Source organism: Propithecus coquereli, unplaced genomic scaffold, assembly GCF_000956105.1.
Source record: "Propithecus coquereli isolate 6110/MARCELLA unplaced genomic scaffold, Pcoq_1.0 Scaffold69, whole genome shotgun sequence".
Lineage (NCBI taxonomy): Eukaryota > Metazoa > Chordata > Mammalia > Primates > Indriidae > Propithecus > Propithecus coquereli.
In genome coordinates this window covers 2,267,121-2,280,753 of record NW_012152951.1, presented here as the reverse complement: position 1 = coordinate 2,280,753, position 13,633 = coordinate 2,267,121, and the positions used below count along the sequence as shown (strand labels likewise).

The 13,633-nt window shown below is 43.1% G+C and overlaps 1 protein-coding gene across 1 annotated transcript in view; it reads right to left on the bottom strand.

The window, feature by feature from the left end:
- The window catches only part of RSU1 (Ras suppressor protein 1), a 182,585-nt gene that overhangs the window by 144,816 nt on the left and 24,136 nt on the right, over positions 1-13,633 (bottom strand). Inside the window, exon 3 of the mRNA XM_012660931.1 lies at positions 10,722-10,772. Coding sequence (XP_012516385.1) covers positions 10,722-10,772 — 51 coding nt within the window. The remainder of the gene's footprint in view (positions 1-10,721; positions 10,773-13,633) is intronic.

The following is a 13,633-nucleotide window of genomic DNA, read 5'->3' as shown; positions in this document are numbered from 1 at the left end:
GGGAGCCACGAAGAGCAAAACAAATGAGACACTCTGAGGGGCTAACACGCTCGACCCGGGTGCCACCATCAAACCCTTTCTAGCCAACTTCTGCGTCCCCACGTAGGTTTTAAGGTGAAATCAGTGTTTAGTATGATGGACACCATTTGAGGCAAGGAAAGCCCAGAATTCCCTCGTCCGTTGAATTAAGTCACTCGGCAGCAAATTCATCATGACCAAGTGTGGTCTCACAGAGAGCTGTCACCTGCTATACTGCTGGCCTTCTAACCGCCGAAGCCTAACTGCAGGATGCTGGGTGGCAGCGATGGCACAGACCCGCCGGCTTGGGTGCGGCTGATCTGCAGGCTTTTTGAGCAAAAGCATCTCGTGGTCCCTGAGGCAAAGAAACAAAACTGTGAGGAGCGACAGGCTCCGGGAACAGCAGGCACCGTACAAAACATACGGACGGGAGCTCGGCCTGGTGCAGCCCACGGGAGGGTCGGGGGTCACGCGTTGGTCTTTAGAGCCATATGGTTAGCACCGACAGCCAAGTCCCCTTCAGCTACAGAAGGGCAGTGATAGACCGTGCACCATGTTAACGAACACCCACGGCTGCCAGGAAGCCAGACGCTGCTCGGAACACATGGGGGTTTCCGTCACAAGCACGGGCATGGAATCCGGAGGCGACCTCTACCCACCATCTCCACCAAACTTCTGCGTGGTGAGGGCTACACTCTGCCCAACTACTTGTGCAGAAGCACGAAGGCTGTTTTAGCTCTGGTGACTCCTGAGCTAGGGCCGGGCCAGGTCGTGAGGGCCAGAAGACCCAGCCTCTTTGCAAAAAGCGAATTAATGGTTCAGCCGTTGCCTCCTTATGGCAAGGCAGTGATGGATTGTGACTTGGTGCAAGGGCAAGAAGAGGGAGACTTGGAGCTGGCGCTTCATGGGTGTCAACCGCCAAGGCCAGGGCTGGGACAGTAGATGGCACAATAGTGCACAAGCCCTCCTGCTGCAGCAGGCGCAACACGACTGTCTCGTGCCTACGTCCAGTGACCCAAAAAAGCCACTGACCCTCAGTCCAAACAGTCCCCAAAGACACCATACAGGATGAGTTAGGGCAAAATAAATCAAACAACACTGCTTCCAAAAACCTGACATATTTATATCAAAAATAGGAGATTTTTGTCTGTCACCATAACAAATGAAGATGCCTGGTTATATTTTTACAATGCCATACATTTCTACTGTTTTTCTTTCTTTTTTTTTAAGCAGAGAGGGATAAAGGATGGTAGAGGATGATATTAAAATCAGCTTGTTATTTAGGTGAAACTTAGTACGTTACACTACTGCAACAAAATCGCAAGAAAAATGACTCAAAACATGAGAATACATGAAAATGAGTGAGATTACTCATTTTATATATATATGGTGGGGAAATATTTAAGAGAAAAATAGTGAAAGCAAACATTGCTTGCCCCAAGAGTTGAATATGATATTGGACGTCACTTGGCCCCCTTCAGCCTAACTCAGGCAAGGGAGGAAGAAGCTACCTTTGCAGAAAGTAGAGGAAATGTCACGTGGGGCATTCCCAGGCAAAGTGGAAACACAGCCTTCTACATCCATAGCCACAGCAGTTGGAAAACACTCGTTCATTCACACCGCAGAGGCGACGTCTAGACTAATTATACACCTGCCAATTCTTTCCGTAAATTGGGAATCGCAGTTGTCAATGCCATCTTAATGATTACACATAAAGAACAATCTTTACACTCTTGCATACAAATAATTACACTCCTCAGAATTTTATATGCAAAAAAGGTCATTTGTAGTTATAGTGATTAATTACCCTTTGTTTTCCAGCCAAAAACACAAGGTGGATAACGAACGAATTACATATTACTGTAAGAGTCTGAAGTTCAAGAGTACACTAATGATAACCGGTTTCATGGATTTTTATGAGATTTCCCCCGTAACAGCGATTAAAATGTGAATTACAGTCGTTATAGGTTATTTAAAAACATAAAGTTTATGGAACAGTGAGGAAAATTCTCATTTGAAAGGTTCTACGTGTTCTTCCATGCAAAAATAAAATAGCAAAATATCTAAGCATCCACCCCCAAGAAAGGCCGACATCCCCCAAATATTATTAGCTTTACAAATAACAATGGGAATGTTACTTTTGGTTAGTCAACAAACATTTACTGAGCACTCCCGCCCCAGAGCACATACTTATTTCATCCTATGAGGGGCCTCCTTAGGATCCTGCAGCTTAAGTAATTTTAGTAACCAAAAATATCCTGACTCAACTCGCTGCAAAACAACGGCCCTACTCTTTTAGCAGCAACAAGAATAATCAATTACACAAAAATTAGAGAAAAAAAGGTACGAGCAAGTAATAAGGTAGGTTTTATACTATCAAGCCAAACATGCAAAAATGTATGTCCCTGAGCTATAAAAAGCGTGTATGCACAACCAAACAAATCTCCTAAAAAGCTGACAAGCATGGATTTCTGCTCCTCTGAGGATACAAAAACTAGTCAATGCCTGACTCTCGTACTGAGTTCCCCGAGAGAACCAAGCAAGTTGGGCGCACAGTCTTCAGGAGAACTCGCAAACTCTAGATTCTTGCAGGACGCCCCTTCTAGGTGACACTGCCGTCCTGATGTGCTACCGGCCCGCAGAGCGAGACATCAACAGAGAGACTGAATTTGGGATCTGGGTGGGAGAAGCGACACCGAGTGGCAAAGAAAGGGCATTCGGTGGCCTGGAGAGGAAGTGACTTCCAGGGAAGGGTACAGAAAAGACAGAGGCTGTTGCAGGAAAAATGCCCTGGAAGTTCTGCAACACTGAGAAGAGCAAGAAGGAAAAGAACACAGAGAAAATGTCAATCAACCAGTGGAGAAAGCAAGCTCAGTGTTACAAAAGCAGCTATCCAGGCTCTTTTATGTGGGTGTATGTCTCTATTTATTATGTGTAATATATAATATACGAATATATTAATATATCTACACTCAATTCTAGATTATTAACATTAAGAGGAGACAGTAAACAAATCTCTCTCTCTCTCACGGAGCATGCTTTACCAATAATTTCTGTCTCCCTTCACAATTAAGAATCACTCCAGCAAGAGGCCACACAGGGTAGCTTCTCTTCCTACCCGACCATCTGTTTAGATGCTGAGGAACAGAGTTACTGCATGGGGAGGGAAGGAAGAGGAGGGGAGGGGAGGGCAGATGTCCAGGGCTAGAAAGAGCCACAGAATCCACGTGGGAGCTTTGATAACCCCCGTCTAACTAAAATCACTATGCCTTTTAACCCTAGGAACTCGCCTGCTCTCCTACTGGGACAAGTAAGGATCCTGAGTCATGGAAACGCCTCCTCCACGGAGCTCCCAGATTTACCGGACTGGACCATTTCAACCGCACACTTAGGTCATCTGTAGAGACAGCAGGGGACGTGGCAAGAGCAGCCACCTGCTCGCTGTAGTCACTCAACCACTTTACACCTGTTTCCTCCAACTGATAGGTGGGGATTCAATAAATGTTATTCTTTTCTCTCTTTCATTTCATGCTAAAGTTTTTCGTCTGTGGGGTGTGGTCCTTTATGGTCTAATGGACGGCGGGGTGTCTTGTATTTTATTTTCCACACAGTGTTAGTTCAGCTGGAGGGACAGGAGGGCTTCATGAAGAGAGATGAGTGTTCACCTAAACTTTTCGAAGGATGGGCAAAATTTGGAGAGAGGGGCAGGAATTTCAGTTAAAAAAATAAATAAATAAATAAAAGCAGGAAACTAGAACAAAGAATATATAGGCAGGGAAACAAAGCCAAAGGAACAGCAAAAAAATCAGACAAAAGAGGGTTCAGATTGAAAATAGCAGAAAATGAAGTCAGTGAGTTTGTTAACTGGTGATCAACTGTATCAGAGTGGTTCTGTCCTATTAGGCTGATTGAGGGAGAGAAAGAAAAATGGAAACAGGAAAAGCTTTCTCCAGGCTTTCACCGGTGTTAAGATGTGTATTTGTGTGTGTTTGTCTGTGAATGCAAATTCCACTTAAGATGGCAAATTCTTATTCAACAAAATGTAAATTTAAGCAAACAAGTAAGGTGGCACTTATAAACCTTTTTAAAAGCCATCAAGAATGAGCTCCACGTTGCATTAAAGATCATCTTTTTAGAGCTTTATACACATTTCCAAGAAATAGCCCCTTTTAGAAGCAGCATCGGGACATCCACAGTGCAAACATACCAGTGCCATCCTTCCCCTACCCTGGGGTTTCTACACCTGAGGCACGTGGATCTCTGCAGAATTCACGGATGACCTCGCCAGGATCAACGAGCCTGCTGGAATCATAACCGTTATGGGCATTTCTCTACTGAGCATGGTCCACGCTCCCACTCTGTTCTTTAAAAAGGTCAGTAAGTTTGACAAAGTTAAGAAGAAATGCTCTAAAACATTGTATGCACCCAAGTATTGCACCTCTTAGGGTATCCACTCTACCCTCCTGCAGACAACACTCACATGTACGCACACATATACACACCCCACATTATTTAGGATAATGAACTGAAAATCTCTCTGTAATACTTTGCTATTAAATCAATTCTGTTTGACAGGTGTTCTATTGTTAAATAGCAAAAGAAACCCTTTTCAAGATCAGCCCCCCAAATGGGCTAGTGACCATCTGGAAAGTGACAAGCTCATGTCCCTCCACCTCATTCTCTCCACAGCCTGCCACCATTCTGAAGGTCTCATGATTGAGGTCATTCCATTTAAAAATATACTGTGGAAGAATTAATACACTGCATGCTAGCTAGCTTCCTCTTAGCACAGAGCGGGACCCCAAGGAAAGGGATTCTAGAACAGGTACCTTTTGGTTGGCAGAGCTGGCAACAAAGAGAATGGGAGACCACAGTCTACCATCTTAGGGGAAGACACCACCGAAAAGAAGGTTCTCCACTTCACCCACCGGCCTTGGGCTGGGCTGGTTCTGGACCCCCGGGGCCGACAGACTTTTGAGGGAAGATCTCACGAGCTCACTTACTAAAGCCAAAAATAATACACTCTCAAGTGCCGGCAATTTTTCATGGTAACCTAACCACCGGTACCATCAGATAGATACTGTTTAGCTAATAGTTGTCGGACTCAAAAATACTATGTATATGTTTTTCAACTCTAATCTTTCAATGATGGCACAGAAGCAAACTGATAAATGTGCACTAATTAAAAAAATAAGCTATTGATCAAAGCTTTCTGTATTATAAATACATTTAGACGCTGTTAAAATGCAAACAGCAAGTTGTTTTCATATTGTCACAAGATAAATTCATGACACAGAGATGATTTATTTTGCATATTTGCCCCTCCTAGTTTAATTTCATACAAGCCATGCACAAGAACTTTTACATAAAGCATGACAAATAATCTATGAAAGAGGGAATAAGTAGAGACTTAGGAACAGCAAGGTCTGGGAAGAGTGGTGAAGGTCAATCTTATGAATTGAGACAGTTAATTTTTCTGATTCATCCCAACAATCTATTATGTCCATAGAAAAGGGTATCAATTTATTACACTTCTTAAAAACTGCTTAATTTTCTTCATTATAATTGCATCTACACAGTCTGAGAATGCATTTTCATATGCAACATGCTGCTTAATTCATTTATAAGAAGATATAACGAAGATATCCTATCAATATGCACATCTGCATAAAATTTAAAAGTATTAACTTCTATGTACTTAGAGCCTTTGATAAAAAATTACTGAAATCACTAAAGAAAGTAGCATTGCCTTGTTCGCTATAATTCCAAATTCATATATAAGCTATCACTAATAGGAAATAGTTTGTAAAAAACCCACATTTTTCCATAAAACTTAGGTTTACTACCTGCCTGGCTATTTCCGATTCATTAACAGAGGAGATATGGTCACAGCTAAGACCCAAAACTGCACGCAAAACGGCCAATACCTCAGGAAAAGGTTTTACATGGCAGTTAAAAGTTCTAAGTATAAAACTAAACAATTACATTTAGAGACCACACTTACGAAAGATTTACATACATGGCTGACCGCTCAGTGTCTGCAGAGAGCAAAAAGACACCCTTTGTATTTTCTTATACAAGATGGTGAGTACTTCATCCTCAACATGCATGGGTCACAAAATAAAAAATATCATTAATCCTATTTAAGGTGCTTGCAATATTTGTATATGGCTGTTGCTGTAGGAATACAATTATTTTAAAAATCTGAGAAAAGCTTCATGTTAAAAATTTCTTGCCCAGAGGTTGTTTTATCTCTGATGCAGAATATAATTCATTTCATAACACGCAGTATTCTTCCCTACACAATAGTATTTGATGATAAAAGAATCAGTATGAATATGCACAAAATGCCTATTTTCCTGATTTTTACAGTTATTGCTGAATTAAAATTTGGTTACATATATATCTTTTAAACCTTCCTCCGCAGGTTAAAAAAAAAAAAAAATTCTCACATATGCCCAATACAAAATACTGCAGAAAGCAGTCCAGGAAATTAAAGATATTGAAAGAAAAATAATGTTTCTAATTCAAGAAAGTAGCCATAATAAACACTAAAAAATGATATGTGAACCTGAATATTTTCATTGCAGGAAAAAAACAAAAAACAACAGACCTCCTTCTATAAGGACCTATCTTAAATGTGGTAAAACTGCACTATGTAAATAGCAGCAGCAACATGCCCTGGGGCACACGGCTGAAATGCCTGCAAAAAATTTCCTCTGACGACACATAAAGTTGGTTTCTCAAGACCTGGGGGGCAATAAGTATCTCAACAGTGACCTCTAGTGGACAAGTCTTAAAATGGTTGTCTCTAAGTAAAACTCCTTTGTGTTTTGTTTTTTTTTTTAAAATTTCAAAATAATAAGGGGGTACGAATGTTTTAGGTTACATGGATCGCTTGTGTAATATCTGAGTCCCAGCTAATGGCGCTCCTGTCACCCAGAGTTCATAGTACCATTAGGTAGATTCCTCCCCCTTTTCTCTGTTTTTCCCTCCTCCCCCTGGTTGATTTCCACTGAGCTCTGCGCACATGTGAGCTCATTGGTTAGTTCCAATTTAATAGTGAGTACATGTGGTGTTTGCTTTTCCGCTCTTGAGATACTTCACTAAGGAAAATGGTGTCCAGTTCCATCCAGACTGTTGCAAAAAGTATGAATTCATATTTTTTATGGCTGAGTAGTACTCCAGGACGCACATATACCACATTTTATTAATCCACTCATGAACTGATGGACACTTGGGTTGATGCCACATCTTTGCAATTGTGAACTGTGCTGCAATAAATACTCAAGTGCAGGTGTCTTTTTGATGAAAAGCCTTTTTTCTTTTGGGTAAATACCCAACAGTGGGATTGTTGGATCGAATGGCAAAGGTCTATGTTTAGTTCTTTGAGGAATCTTCACACTGTTTTCCACAGAGGTTGAACTAATTTACAGTCCCACCAACAGAGTATAAGTGTTCCTTTCTCTCTGCATCCACACCAGCATCTATTGTTTTTGGACTTTTTAATAAATGCCATTCTAACTGGGGTAAGGTGATACCTCACTGTGGCTTTAATTTGCATTTCCCTGATGTGCTTCCTTCAAGCAACCACGATCAGTTTATACAGGGAATTAATGGGAGGCCACTCTGTGCTCAGCAACGGGCATTAAAGAAGAATAAGAAACAGCCCTGCTTTCGCAAAAGCTTATAATCTATTTGCAGAGAGAGAAGAAACACAAAGCGGAAAGACGGAAAAGTCTGCACAGGTGTTAGAGAGTCTACCTGCAAGAGGAGTTTGGGGAAGGAAGGTTTCAAGGGGGCCAGGGCAGCCAGGGGGTCTCCAGGAGAGGATGGGGAGGGGCTGTGCAGGGGAATAGGGGAGGGGGGAGGCAGAGGGGGCGAGGAGGAGGAGGAGGGGGAGGACTGGCAGCAGGAACAGGCCGGGGTCCCACAGGCAGGACTACACACAGGGAGAGGAGATCAGTCTTCCTGCAGCAGCGAGTGGGGAGGAGAAGCTGACACGGGGTGTGGGGCTGGATTAGGGCAGTTTCTGAAAGGGGTGGGGGGCAGAGAGAGAAAGAGAAAAACAAAGAGCAAGAGAGAGAGAGCATGCGCACCTTCCACCAGGTGTGCGCAGCATCCCAGCCAGGTGCTCAGGAAACACGCGGTGTTTCCAAAGGGCTCCTCTCTCTGAACCTCTTCCCATTGGGCCGGAAAGAACATCTGTTAGTACTTGCCCCATCACAGCAGAAAGGCAGAAGAAAAAGATTCACTTGCTCCTCGTCCCCCACTCTGCTTAAAAACATCATGAATATACACCTGTCTAGGAAAGTAGCTGCAGATAGGTTAATTCCCCCACTGATTTCACCAAAACCCATCAACACTGTCCTGATCCCCGAGGTTGACATTTCAATAGGTTCCCTATTAGAGTGATGAAGCTCTAACAGCGATTAACTTAACAATATTAAAATATTTTTAGGAGCTGCAGTGTAGACGACTTTAGGAATTTCTGCAAACAACATCTGGAGGGATTTCAGGATCATACAGCCCACGTGGGCCTGTCCAGTTCAAACCCACCAGCGACAAAAGGGAAGTCGACCCAGCAGCACACTGCTCTGACGCCTCTGCAGATACTAACTCAAGTAAGTGGAGTCAAACGCGGTCCCCAAATCAAGATCCCAGTCTGAGTAAGCCAGTCATCCCCTCCGCGAGTACACGAGTGGAAATGTCAGAGAACGGTGTAATTGGCATACTAAGAGATAAACACAAATACTTTTTGCAAGATAAAAGCAGTGCTGAGGGGTTTATCTTTTTGAGTCCCAGTGGTTTTAATGTGGTGTTGTCAGCCAGTTCCTATTAAAAACACCAGAAAGTGAAAGACACTGATTACAACAGAAAGTGACAGGAGGGTGTGCTCAGCCACTTCCATTTAATGCATATTTATATTTCCGTCAAATGGACATATTTACTATAAACACTTGAAAAAACATAGCGGAGTCATTCATTTAAATGCCAGAAAAATAGTAAAAGATGCTAATTTGACCTTAGTGAAGCAGACTGGGTGTCACCGACACTGCTCGCAGCGGCTCCAAACAGAATTTACCAAGACGACTAATTAGAGTTTACTGGATTAGGTCGAAAGTGTCTCCGATGGAGTGCGGAAGGGCGGGGGTGAAACAGGCCGGGGAGAAATAAAAAGTTTGGATTCTTTCGTAGTCGATCTCTTGAACAGCCAATGCAATTTATTCATAACCATATTTACGCCTCTCTGAATTAACCTAATAGTATATGCCTGGAGAATGAAACCGATCCATTGATCCCTGAACTTCCATCTTTGTGAACATGTAGAAAAGAAATGAAGTACAACTATTTGATTTTTTTTTTAAAGAACAGATCAATGATACGATAGGAATGAAGCCGGTTTTGCTTCCTTGTGTGAAAGGAAACCGGTTTGCAGTAACGACAGTGCAGATCTGAGGTGCTGAGCAAGCAATCAAGAAACACTTCTGCCAGCTATGTGACGGAGGGTAGCAGGAATTTCTGCTCACAAAATCTTGGGGAATTTAGGGATCGATGCAGCTCACCCTTCAAAACAAACCGCAAGTCCCCTCTGAACTGGGATTAGGGTCTCTGTGGACCACAGCACCAGGACCATTTGCTATAAAAACGATGGAACTGCAGCATAGCACCGGTTACAACGTTAATCACACAGGACTTACAGGGTCTCACTCTCAGCGTCTGCGGCCACCACGGCTTAAAAGTGACAACTGTGCCACTCTGCCTGTGCCTTACAAATATGCACTTTGGCTAAAAATGAACTAATCCGCCTGTTTCTTGCACGCGAGGGGGCCTTGCTGCCACTCTCAACTCTCCATAATCAACAGCTCTGTGACACCGCCTCGAGCTGTATATGATGCACACACGCACATAAATTCACGACGCAGATCCCTCAACATGACATTCTGCTCCATTTCACCGGACTCGGAAAGCCCCCTAACAAATTCTCGCCACATGATTAGAAAATCATTCAGGTCTGCAGGAAATACGGCAGGCGCAAAGAAGTGACAGTCAATTAGGAATGAGAAAGAAAGTGGGTCTCCGTCATTAAAATCTTGAAAGCCACAGCTCTAAGAACAAAATGGTCCATAACTCACACACGGTACTCTTACAAAAACAGATATCAACTGTACCGTATGGTAACCATACCACGACACTATTGATGCCCAAGAGAATTTTTTTTTTGATGGGGAAGTCAGGGAACCAGACTCAAAAATTTGAAAAATGCAGATGTTAAGTGTATATAATTTACATAATTTTGTGTCCCCCATCCCTCCCTTTGAGGAGGAAATATAGATGTAAACAAACAACTCATTCTAATATTTTTTGATAAGTAAGTTTTTCTTATATAATGCTAACCGGTGGTCGGGCAGTTCAGGCTACCATAGAATGCACCATCCCTGAATAAAACCACTTCCAGAGATATGAGGTCATTTTCTGTCTTCATCTACACCCATGTGATAAGAAAGAATCTTCAAAGGACAGCAAAGTTCAAAATACAGGAAGACAATATGCTAATGTCTCTTAGTGTCACCGAAAGAAACTTTAGGTTTCCTCAAATAATCATTTGTCATTAGTTTCTTCAAAGGAAACAACAGAATTGGCAGTACCAAAATAATACCTAAAAGTCGGAAAGTGTATAACAAACGAAAAAGATCACTTACTTGTTAGCTTGTTGTGGCTGAGGACCAGTTGTGTGATATGGGATAAGGAAACTAAAAAGAAAGGAAGAAAAAAAAAACAATCAGAGTCAGTAAATGTACCCAGATTATACCTACACTCCTACAAGGTAAACTGCTAAATTATTTTCACAGGTTGAAGTGTTATCGGTCACCAAAACAGAAGCTAGGATTCTGCAGAACACTATCTGTTATGTGTTAAACCAAATGAAGAAAAGTCATGCAATTAACAGTGCAATTAGCAGAGCAAGTTAGAGCTAATGAGATTAATGTCACAGGATCAAACGTGGCAGGGGCCAGTTAGCTTTGCTTGGCGATCTGATCTGCTGGCCTGACCTTGGTGATCCATCTCAATCTACACGTGCCAGTCAGGAGCCAGCCGAGAGCGCAGACACACACAAAGGCCTTCCTTACCCGGGCTAATTAAAAAACAAAAAACCAAAACTACCCTATCACAACCGAAACATCACATAACAGAAGGCCAGTGGGTATCGTCCATCCAGACATTGTTCTACACACCAGACAATCCGAGCAATTTCCTCTCAACATACTTCGGTTGACATTTATTTCAAAGCACTGATCTGAAATGCAGATTGCTTCCAGCTTCCAACATTATCATGGAGGTTTAATCTGTTCAACAAGATTAGGTTTGCTTAAAGAATGCTTTTTCCAACTAGAAAGAAAGAAAAATATACACAGAAATACACACAAAAATACAAGAGAGAGACAAAGAGAGGGAGAGAGAAAAGGGACCTGCCTTCTACTTTGGGTTCTAAAACTTTATCGGTCAGCAGATAGCGCTTATATAATAAATTCAGAATTTTTTCCAATATTCTTTCAATAAGAACATTCTATTAATGCAGTAGAGTTTTTTTCCCTTAAGTGGAAATAACAAGACAAAAATTTTTCTCAGGAAGGGCCTCAATGTTGGAGCCCACCACGCTTTGAAAATGAGTACGCATCACTCCTGACCTCAACTTTTGCATGTTACTTTAAAAACCATCACAAAATTAATAGGAAAGTTCAAAATACAACACAAAGACCTGCTTTCCTGGCCTGAGCCATCGAAATGAATTAAGATGTGCGCCTGGTGCCCCATGAACTCTAGGGTGTACTTCCCACAAACAAAAAAACATTCTCCCACATAAGCACGATGCAACCACCAAAATCAAAAAGTTAACCTGATACGTTATGATTATCTAATCCTCAGGCCCCATCCCAAGTTTCACCAAATATCCCAAACATTTCTTTCACGACAGACACTGCAGGTAGCTGTGGGGTCTCTGCCATCTCCTTTAGTCTGAGGGTTTTTGTTTCCTTGACTTTTTAGACCTTGGTAGTTGTGAACACTGCAGGCAAAGTCATTTTGCATCACGTCCCTCTATGTGGATTTGCCAGTCGTTAACTCCTGATCAGATTTCGGCTACGATTCTCTGGCAGGAATGTTGGAGAAACGCCGTGTTCTTCTAGTGGCATCCTATCCAGTGGCACGCGACTTTAATGTGTCCTCTCGCTGAAGATCTTCCCTGTGATCACTTACGTTTGCCAAGCTTCTCTACTGCCAATTTACTCTTTTCCCCTTTGTAATTAGTAAGATTTCTGGGGGGAGGGGGAAGGGTTCTTTGCAACTATACCAATCTCCTGTTCCTCACCAAACTCTGAATTTATTCACGTGTCTTGTGGTTGCCAACCAGGGAGGGCAATTTTGTCCCCTCCCACCCAAGACACCTGGCAATGTCTGGAGAAATTTTTCATTGTAACAACTGTGACCACTGAAAAAATCTAAAATGTGGTATGTGGTTCGCTATATGGGCTCATTGCTATTGGAGGGTCAGTCCTTTCAGCCTCTCAGTGGATAGAGGCAGGGAATACACACACACTCCTCTCGCCTAACGTCAATATTGATTTCGCTATTTATATTATTAAAAACCATAAGTTCGTCCCAATATACCCAATTCCAACACATGACAGGGCTCATTCCAGTCGTGTCCCTTCCCATGTTTGTAAGTCTCTCCTCTAACAGTGAGATCCCTGGTTTCCTTGTCTTTCGCCTATTTACTTAATCAATATCCCACATAGGACTGCATAAGGGAGAGTTATCTTATGAGACTGGGACGGCTCTACGATCACCTGCAGGGACATCTGGAAGTCTGGCGCTGATTCTTAGTCCAGGTGAGGAAGAGGAGGGGTGCAGATCAATGCCTCAACCTGGCGCAGGACCTGCAGTGGCTACATGATCAGCCAGGCATGGAAGATACCACTGGTCATTTTGACCGGGCTCTCCTGAAACCAAGATTCCTCCCTCACACGTCTTGATGGTTCATGACCTGGAGACAGAATGTGTCCTGTGCAACTCCGGAGCGACCCTGGGGCCCGGCGCCAGCGAGCCCCTTGGGCTGCCGATGCCTCCCTGCGCTTTTTTTCCTCCTGCTGAACCACATCCCGTGCCTTTAGTGAGTCCTAGCGTGTGTCCTTCCCATGACCCGACATGGGCCGCACTATAGTAACCAGTGTCCCCTGCTGCCCCTTCCACCTCTCTCTGCTCTGACGCTGACTCCGCACCGGGGCACCCTCCCCCCGGCTGCCCTCCTGGCCCTGCCCGGGCTCCCACGTGCCCACCCAGCATGGGTGCGCTGCTCACCCAGTCAGGTTCCGATGCTCCACCCTGGGCCACCCCTCAACACCTCTGTTTTTCTGTCCCACTCAGTGGCTTCGCGACCAAATTATCAGGGAAGGGGAAGGAAAGAGGCCAAGGGGAAGGAAAAGAGCATTTTTGTGGCTTAAGATCTTACATGCTGCAGAAATCTCATATGCTTTTAAGAGTTAAGATTTTCTTTTCTACTAAATAAAGGATTTTTCTCTGAGATGTAAAAAGTCTGACATGAAAAAAAAAAATC